This window comes from Austrofundulus limnaeus, unplaced genomic scaffold, assembly GCF_001266775.1.
Source record: "Austrofundulus limnaeus strain Quisiro unplaced genomic scaffold, Austrofundulus_limnaeus-1.0 Scaffold270, whole genome shotgun sequence".
Taxonomy (NCBI): Eukaryota; Metazoa; Chordata; class Actinopteri; order Cyprinodontiformes; family Rivulidae; genus Austrofundulus; species Austrofundulus limnaeus.
The window spans coordinates 715,908-725,629 of NW_013952672.1; the positions used below are offsets into that span (position 1 = coordinate 715,908).

General features: G+C 40.0%; 1 protein-coding gene across 11 annotated transcripts in view; it reads right to left on the reverse strand.

Moving 5' to 3' along the window:
* The window catches only part of tns1b (tensin 1b), a 90,174-nt gene extending 80,867 nt beyond the window's left edge, over positions 1 to 9,307 (reverse strand). For 5 of the 11 annotated variants that reach the window (XM_014020870.1, XM_014020876.1, XM_014020867.1 and 2 more), the window contains exon 1: positions 7,904 to 8,040. In XM_014020870.1, coding sequence (XP_013876324.1) covers positions 7,904 to 8,002 — 99 coding nt within the window. In that variant the 5' untranslated portion in view covers positions 8,003 to 8,040. Of the gene's footprint in view, positions 1 to 1,213; positions 1,535 to 7,903; positions 8,050 to 9,232 lie in introns of those variants that run through there. The other 6 variants (XM_014020877.1, XM_014020871.1, XM_014020873.1 and 3 more) reach the window with 5 other exon arrangements.
* Positions 9,308 to 9,722: the final 415 nt, after the last annotated feature.

Sequence of the window (9,722 nt, forward strand, 5' to 3'; positions counted from 1 at the left end):
TCCCTGAGCTGTTGGCTTTAAGTAACTGAGCAATTTAGTTGGATAGCACAGTATTAATGTCTGAAAATAAGCTGCTTAAAGTCAGCATCAAAGATAAACTAAATAATATTTCTGTATTTATTTCAGGTTTAGTCAGTCATGAACTTAGTTCTTATCAGTGTTTAAAAGAGGACGTGTTAAAACACTGTTTAGTCAAAGTTAAACATGAAACGTCAAAGTTTATTACAAGTGGCCCTTCGAGGGCCACCATAACACTCATGTGGCCCTYGGTGAAAATGAGTTTGACACTCCTGCTTTAGACTGTGTTAGCAAAATAAGTCAAAAACCACTGGTTGGATTTTAATGAAACCCTCAGAAACAACTCAACGATTGCAMRWCTACAAATTAAATAACTGTTAAAGTCAATYCAAATCAAGAYGTCTGCTACAGCTAATTAACTTTGACCAACACATAAACAGCCTAATCCAGTCAATTTTACAAATATCTCCTGTGGTAGTAGCTGAGAGTCATCCTCGACACATAATCTGAGAGATTATGTTGTGATTATCTGTTAAGCACAAAGCTAACAGATCTAACACAGTATAAAATTTGACCAAAATGACTACAAATCTGTTCTTTCTCATCATAAAATGTAGTTTAGAAATCGAGTGATTAGCATTCCTTTCTTGCATTTTCCTAAAATCAAACCTAAACTTTTTAGGAAAACTAGATTGGAACTTMTCCAAGTTCTTACAGTGAACTAAAGAACACACAAGCAGATAGGACAGTGAAACTTCCTAAATTATCTCCATTACAAGTTAAAAAAAGAAGCTAAATTGTAGCAACTTGTTATAAAACTAATGGAAGTAATATTTCAAAGTTAAAACACCAAAAAAACATACAAACAAAAATCAAAAGCATACTAAACCTTAGAAACAATCTGTTCAGATTATCACAGTTCAGCACTCGTTTGGAYCCTGCTCATTTAAATGTGTCACCATGCCAAGCCCCCCACACAGTCGGGGTCCTAACCCTCCACCCAACCCCCGACAACACAGACCACCCAACAAATCCCCTGGCTGGCTCTCCAGGCTTTCCAAACCCCTTTTACGTACATCCATCACCCAACATCCCAACACACTGATGGTCCCACATGAACACACACAAACATAAACACAAACACACAACTCTGGAGATTTCAACTAAAGTGATCTGGCTGTCAAAGTTCTCTCACCCAGAACATGCAGGACAAGCAGACCCAGGTCCGAGCTGGTCCTGCTAGAGCTGTTGGTAGGTTGAGGGAAACCGACGGCATGGTGACAGACAGGAGTGATGATGCTGCTGCTACACACTGCTGGGCTTCCTCAGGTCTGAGCTGGGCTGGAGGAGAGTTGTCCAACGCTGCAAAGACATGACTTCAGAGGACACAAACCCTCCGTTCACCCGGGGGCTTCGGATTTCTCCGTGGCCGTCACTCTCTGAGTTTTGTTTTCCTCCTCCAAACTGGATCCGGACTGCCTCTGCTCCGTGCCTCTCCTCCCCTCTGCCGGGGGAAAGTTCTACAAAGGTTTTCTTTGGTGGTGGGGGGGTTTGGGCTGCCCCTACCTCTCCACCAGAGCAAAATGGGGGAGGGGGCAGTCCACTTATTATCCATCTCTTTTGCACCTCCTCTCTTCCTCTCATGTCTCCCTCCCTCCTTACACTCCTCTAAGTCCCACCACTTTTAATTTCATTCATTGCCTGACCCCCCCCCCCACCCTGCAGCATCCAAGACCCCTTCCTCCATCCATCTCTCCTCCACATGGACTATTTCTAATCTGAGTCCATTTTATAACCACCGACTCTAAATGTATTTACCCTTCAGATGAATAAATTGCAACTGACATTTATTTTGGAAAAAATTTTTTACTTTAGATGTAAAAACAAAATAGACTAAATGTTCATTTTCTCTCCGGAAGTCGACATTTAGTGACTAAACAGTGTTTCTTTTACAGCAATGTGAAAGGGTCTCTGTGCACTGCTTACTTGAGGAAGTCACGACACCAGGGTGCATTATGGGAAAAAGGTAAGCCAAGAAAAGTTGTTTAATGCTTTGGATAAAGTTTTACTTTAATTCTGTTATTCACGTGAATGCTATAGTTTGACAAAAATCACCTAACATTATTGCTGGTCAGTATTTCCATCATAAAAACACAAAGTTTATTCCCTGAAGGAAGTTGCCTTTTTCAGAAGGATTACTGATTTGTTTAAAGGGGCAGTATCATGTAAAATCAACTTTATATCATGTTATTACATCATCCCCTCATCAAAAACATACACAGCGTGTCGCTTTGATTCATTCATGTATGTTTGTGAAATCCAGTAATGTCCTGAGGCAGCCAGGCAGGGAAGCAAAACCAGTTGGTTGGGCCTAGAACCGCCCTTTAGGTGCAGCTCCGCCTCCGGGCTGTGTCTCCAAGCTGAGCTTTCTTATCACAGAGCACACCTCCCCCGGGACTTTAAAATGATCAGTTTTTAGATTGTACTCTTTATAGGTATATGTTTGAGTAAAATGAACATTATTTTACTCTATGAACTACAGACATGTCTCTGAAATTCCAAGTAAAAATCTAGTATTTATTTGCAGAAAATGAGAAATGGTCAAAATGACGACACAGATGCAGTTCTTTCAGACCTCACATAAGTTCATAGTCATTTAGAAACAACAATGCTAATGTTTTAACTCAGGAAGAGTTCAGAAATCAATATTTGGTGGACTGATTTCAACCAAATACAGGGAAACTGTGATGGTCTCTTAATTATTTCCAGAGCTGTATATGCCTGAGAAACACATAATAAAGGATGGCTTGAGGAGCACAGCAGYCAATTTTGTTTCAGTCTCCAAATTGTTTAGATACAATAGCTTCATTGAGTTTTCAAGCTTGATTGGTCCACCTGTGATTCAGATCATTATAAAAAGAATTAAACAATGACGACCACACAATAGTCGGCAGCTAAAATCTACATTTTGCAACAGTATCTTTGGTTTTAAAATCATTAAAACAATAAATTAAAGGCTGATTTTTTTTGGATGCACTGGAGAAAAGCATCCGTTTTTTTCTTTCCTGGTTAGAAGTTTGGTAAATAAAAGCAGCCATGTGGTACCTGCAGGGGCCTCACACAGCCCAGACCACCTCCTCTAAGACATCCTTCAGTAAAAAGAAACACAGAGCAGCCAGGAAGTAAAARCTGCTTCATTAGGTTCTTATCAATGACCGTGTCTGCCCCATGCATGACTCTTTTTGTGCAGGTTCTTTTCTCACACAACCATGCCCACATACAAGGGCACAAAACGGTTTCTATAAAAAAAAAAAACAATTAATTCATGTTAACCTCAGCACTATTAATGCTTTACTCTTAGCCAAAACCAAAAAAATGACCAAATGCACCCAATGACATGGAACAGTTATATCCACATATTCACATGGTCCCATTGTTGTCAAGCTCAGCCCTTCCAGAAAACATAAACAAGCATCATTTCAGCTATTAAACTCAGTCATTCACACAAACATCCACAAASAAGCATTATTTCTCCGATACAACTTTACATCTTTCTCACACACTGCATAAATACACAAAGCCACCCACACCCAGAAACACACAAACACATCCAGCTGGTGGCACACAGGATTATAATCTCCTGGTATTTCCTGAACGCCACCCCAACATAGACACATTTACTAAACGGGACGATGTTATTGAGAAAAATATCTAAAACTAATCCCTGTTTCTAACATACAGAAAAGTCTACAAACATAGAAACACTGAAATACATTCAAGAAAGTTGTGTTTACTTCTCTATATTAAATTTAAAAAAATGGTTTTCGTGGGTTTAAACTGAAACCAATTTCCTGAAAAGTCACKGACCTTTTWATTARTTGTTTATCACAGGGAACAAACAGCAAAATGTTCTCAAAATGACCTGAATGGCTGCAGTGCCCCATAATCACGTTTGTGTTAGGCAGGAATCATGATCTTACCACAATCACAGTCATAACCTTGGCATGAGGTCACACAGGGGCACACAGACCCCACACTTCACCCAGGACCCTGACATGTTGATGATAACCACAATCTTGCTACAGTAGGGTTGGGCGATGGCAAATAAATTAATCACGATTAATTGTGGTATTTAGCCRATAACCGTTAATATGAYRATTAATCCCCTGGAGTGTCTGAAAGCCTGCATGTCCTGGTCACATGACCAATTTAAATCACTCTAGWGWGAAATATTTGCTACCCCTAAAAGTATGTTCCAAATTGTGTAAAAACTACAGACTTCAGGCTATACATCYATTTTTAAATTGTGYTCATAGGTCCAGTAAAACCAGAGTTATGATAAATAAATTACAGAACTTTGTTTTTTAAATGTTCGTCATATTTGAAACAGAGAGGAGCACCGAGCGGACTGACCGGGGAAATCTTCAGTAAGTCTGCCTGGTGGCATTAATCACATTAATTGCCACGTGCCAAAACATAATTAATTACATTTTTTTTCTGAGGATCAATTGCACAAAATACAATTTTACCGTGACATGATCACACAGGGGCACACAGACCCCACACTCCACCCTGGACCCCGACAAGCTGCCATGATGACAAACCACCACAACCTTGTTAGAGAAGTTCGTGCATGCTCAAAAACATTCTATTCTGTGTATCCAGGACGCCTGGAACATCATCAGGACCCTGCTAAAACAATCCATGTTCTGGCTGATTTTTAACATCGTAATGGGGTCTTTTTATTGCGAAGGGGCTTCAAACTTTAAACTGTTATTGACTTGTCTGATTAGAACATGATGTTTACCAACAACGTGACTGGAGAAAGGGAAAGGAGCTACGACTTTTTGATAAAGCAGAAGAAAAATTGTGATTTTCTTGGTTAATCTATCAGACAAAGCTGGTTTTAATGAGACAATAGCAGACAGATGTCTTAAAATGTATGTTTTGCTCAAGACAACAGAATATTTACATATGAAATCCTTTCCCYGGGTACACAAGTACACGGGCAGAACTACAAACTTTACTGGAACAGTTTCTGTTCAGGCAGTGGATTTAAACTCAGCTGTATAACCTGCTTCTGAGATCAGGAAACCAGCTCTACCTGCAGCTCAGCTCCCTCTGGTGGACACCAACAAACCCTTCTAATCTTATCTGGTTGTTTATAGTCTGGTCATTGAAGATCAGGAGGGTTGCAGAGATTAGAGTTCAAGAGTGAGTGGAAGGTCACAAAAGAGGAARGTGGAAATGTAGCAAAGAAAGACATGACGTTTTTCCAAAACTAAATAAGTGATCCCTGGAAGAATTGTTTCAGTACCTYTTTAACCTTGAACATTTCTGACCTAATTTGTAAATCTGAGCTGAGACAGCTGAACTAAGCCTAACTTGGTGTAGAACATGGTCCTGAGTCCTCAAGAGAAGGTTCTGTACAAATATTAAAAATGAACAAATAAGAGAGAATGTTTATCAGAAAAAAAGGCAAAACAAGAGCTAAAAACTAACGAGTGTCTCAGCAAACAGATTGATAAAGGTGGGAGATAAACCGATAGATAATGGGGGAGTAATGGTGTAAACAGAGGGGTTCTGACATCTTGGCAGATGTCCTAGAACCTGTTAGATGAAGGGGGCATTCACTTGTTGACAGACTGAAGAGGAACACATACCAGCAGGCCCCCCCTCCACACACACACACCCTTTCCCAGCCCGCTGTTGAAAACAATACCATCCCCACTCCCTCTGCACAACACTCACATGTGTGTGCACGTTTTTCCTCCCAAACACAGAGAGGAAGAACTCCCTCCCAGCAGCAGAACACGCTGACCTTTGGAAACAACGACACCACCGCTGGAGGACGTGAAACATTTCAGGTTCTCATTTTTAAAACAAAAAAAAAAGAAGAAAAAAAACTGTTGGATTTTTGCAAACATTGAAAACTTGCAAACATTATGACTCAATAATCATGTTTATACAGATACATGAAGAATTCTCTATTCAAAAGTTCTGATTTTTTTCATTAAGTTTTGTGTGAAAGGTTACGAGACAGAGACTTAAAGTCTGACAGGACTGATGAACTAATGGCTTGTCTCAAATATTGTATCGGCACAAACATCTCATAGTACGAGACAAGCAAGGTGCTGGAAGGTTGGTGGTTTTGGGCACCTCACAGTCATTGAGTTGACTATGACCAGTCAAATGTGAGTCTATGGCTGTACTCACACTTGATAGTCAGACTCGGTTCGACTGGGGACAAAAATTGCCAGATTTGTTGAAATTTTCATTTGGTGATGTCCACATTCACACTGCACTTTGTCAAACAAACTAAACCCTGTGAACAACCTGTTCCCCCGCCCCCCTCACCTGTGGGAGCACTGCACCAAAAACCACTGAAGGAATCGACACAAAAACCTCTGAAGAAGACACTGAGCACAACTTCCTTCTTCACAAAATGTAAACAAATAGAGTAACGTCAGGTTTTAGAGGTTGTAGAATTTATTTGATTTGTTTTTGGCAAATGTRCCAAACAGTCTTCAACAATGAGCTCAGCATGAGAGAAAGAAGAGGCAGAACCGTGGAGAATATTGTTTTTTTATAAAAGGCGACCAAGATGCTCCGCATGAGGCAGTATTCACCAAGTAGGGGTGTCCAACGTCACAGCAGTAATGTCCAACTTATCCAGATGTCCAGTGAGGTACTGTATATTACAAAGTACTGTATGATTAACTTTGTTACTGCTGTTACTCTAAATTCCCTATGTTATAGTCCATTTCCTGCTTTTGGAGTGATCTCTAGTCCACTTGGCATTCACACATGCAATCGAACTGCACCAGAGTGCACTTTAACTGAACCGAGACCTATGTTTTCAGGCAGACCAGAGTTGGTCTGCATCAGAGTTTGATTACGTTTACATCTCCCCAAACAAACCGGACTTTCTGGGCAAACAAACTACAGTTTGATTAAAGCAGACCAAACATGGCTGGTGTGAAGACACCCTGTCTGTCCAGCAGCTGAAGCTTGGATCAAACTGGACAACGATCCAAAACACAGCAGCTGATCTTCAACAAGATGGCAGAAAAAAAATAAAAAGGACCAAGATGCTGCAAAAGTTGTATCATAATTGAGAACCTCATGATTGAAATGCTCAGCTGGTCAGAAACCACTGCTTGCAAATCTCAATGAACTGAAAAAAAGAGTGGGCCAAAATTCCTTCACAACTACATGAGGGACTGATAAAGTCCTACAGTAAAGCACTACGAGGAGTTGTTGGAGTCATTTTAGTATTAGAAGTCCAGTAGATTCTGAAAATAGACAATTTCTGTAAATCATATCTCTTTCTTCCATTTTTTAACATTATTTAACAAGTCAAATCCCACTGAGATAGCAGATCTCTTTTGTAAGGACGGCCTTGGCCTGAAGGCAACCTATTGTACATGTTTGTGATGTGGGAGAAACAAGAGTACCTGGAGAAAACCCACACAAGCACAAGGAGAACATGCAAACGTCACACAGAAAGACCCCAGGTCCAAACCCAGGACCTTCTTGCTGTGAGGCGTCAGTGCTAACCACTGAGTCGTCGTGCTGCCTTCTTGTTTTACTCAAATCAATTGTCTTTCCAAAACTCTTCCAGACATAAAAAATGATTAAGACATTCTAAGAATTAATTATCATTTTCAATCCTTTAGTTTTTACAAAACTGAAACCAAAAACAGAAAGAGACAAAAGAGCACCTAGATGATAATGCAAATACTGCCTTCATTTAATGCAATCTGTTGATTTTATTCTCTGGTTTGTCTGTTAAGGCATTAACCTTCAGAAAGTCACTGATTTCAGCAGCTGCATGAACAGAGTTGAAACATTTAATTGAAAACATCTAGAATTCTAAATGTACCTTTTTCTTGTCTTCCCACAGTTTCCAAAATGAAAATATACACAAGAAAAATTTCGACCAATTGATGATTGAGGCGAGACGCCAGCCAAGTCCGCCCATTCTCTCCCAAACCGTCCTCACGTCCTCTACGGTCTCCCCCCGTGGCTCTGCTGTCCTTCAGACATGCAAAGACYCGAAAAGAAAACTGAGAAGCCTCTTAGGATGATTCAAGAAAAAGTATCTGTGCATTTGACATGCAGGTTTTTTTTTTWAAAAAGTGGATGAATGTCCATCCTTCCATCCTTCCTTTTCTCTARATGCAGCAGCATCTTCCATCCAAAGCATCAGGAGGAACAAGATTAGGAGAGGGGGAGGCAGAAGTGGGCGGAGGTGGGGTGGGTCAGCCAGGCTGTCTGGTTATAGAATGATGCACTTAAAGTGATGGAAAAAGGAGGGGGGTCCTGCAACTTAATGTAGAAAATGGAGAGCGGGTGGGCAGAGCATTTGTTCATGTATTTATTACTTTTTTTTGCAACGTTAAAAATTGGGCTATAAAAATAGAGCCAGTTTTTTCCAGCAGATGAATTAAACACTCCTCTGTTTTATGTCAAAGCCTTAAAAAGAACAAGATAGATGTCAAAGTCAAATGTATTTATAAAGCTACAGGCCTTACAGTTAAACCAGGCAAAAAGGTAACACAATAAAACACAAACCAGAAYGCAATGATTCACAAATCTCATAAATCCATGTTTTCTTTACAATAAAATACTGAAGATATACATGTTCGCACCAAGAAAATAGTTCTTTTTTAGTAAAAGTAATGTCAATGCATGTTAAAAAGATGAGAAATGTCTGTAAAAGGAAACAGAAGGAAAAAAAAGAGCTCGATGAGCATGTTGGAATCAATTAATTTAATTAATATTTTAAATTGTGACTTGTTTTGATTAAACTGGCCTATTTAGATTAGAAAGGCAGTTCTAGGGTTGCATTAAGGTTGGAAATCCTGCAAATTCAAACWATCACTGAATTTGGACCGAGTCCAAAAGKGAATCTGTWGTAGATGTACATCCAKTGAGAGCTCATTAAACTCCATCTACTGGTTCATGAACACAAACAGACAAACAAACAGACTCAGACAAACATTATTTCCTGCCTTTCACCTTTTAGCAACAGAGCATAAGATCAAACCTCAGCAGGTTGTAATGTTTGGTACTAAATGAAAAGTTTCCCTTTAGCATGAAACTGCTAACCAGCAGTTTCGACATTGTGTGATGGGAAAGGATGACCGTGTGGTGGGAGCAAATCTGACCACCCACAGTTTAAAAAATGACAAGTTGAAGCAGGACTCACCAGCCAGAGGGACATGGCAGACGTTCCTTTGAAGACACCTGGAGCTGTAATTCCCTTTAACAGATCCACAGCTTTGTTCAACACTGAACTCTCTTTTTTCTGGGATTACCAACGCCGTGTTTCTGCGCCTCAAAGTGGGACGCACACACGAAGGCGAGCCTGGGAGTCTGGGCCCTTATCCTGACACGACTTCCTGAGCTGCATTGTTAGCCAGCAGAGAGGAAGCACACGCACACCGTGGAAAGCCGGTGTCAAAAGATCACTACATGGAAAGTGAGAAAACCCAGGAGCTGTTTGTTTTCATTTTTACATCCCTTCACTTGCTACTGTTGGTATTACGGTGAGAAAAATAAAACTGGATTATTGTTGGCTTCTGAATAACTAATTATGTTCAAGAGAAATTACCATGTCTATCCAAATTTTTACAAATTAAGAAAACTTGTTCATATTGGGAATTGGCAGAAATCTTTGACTTAATTTGAGCCAAATT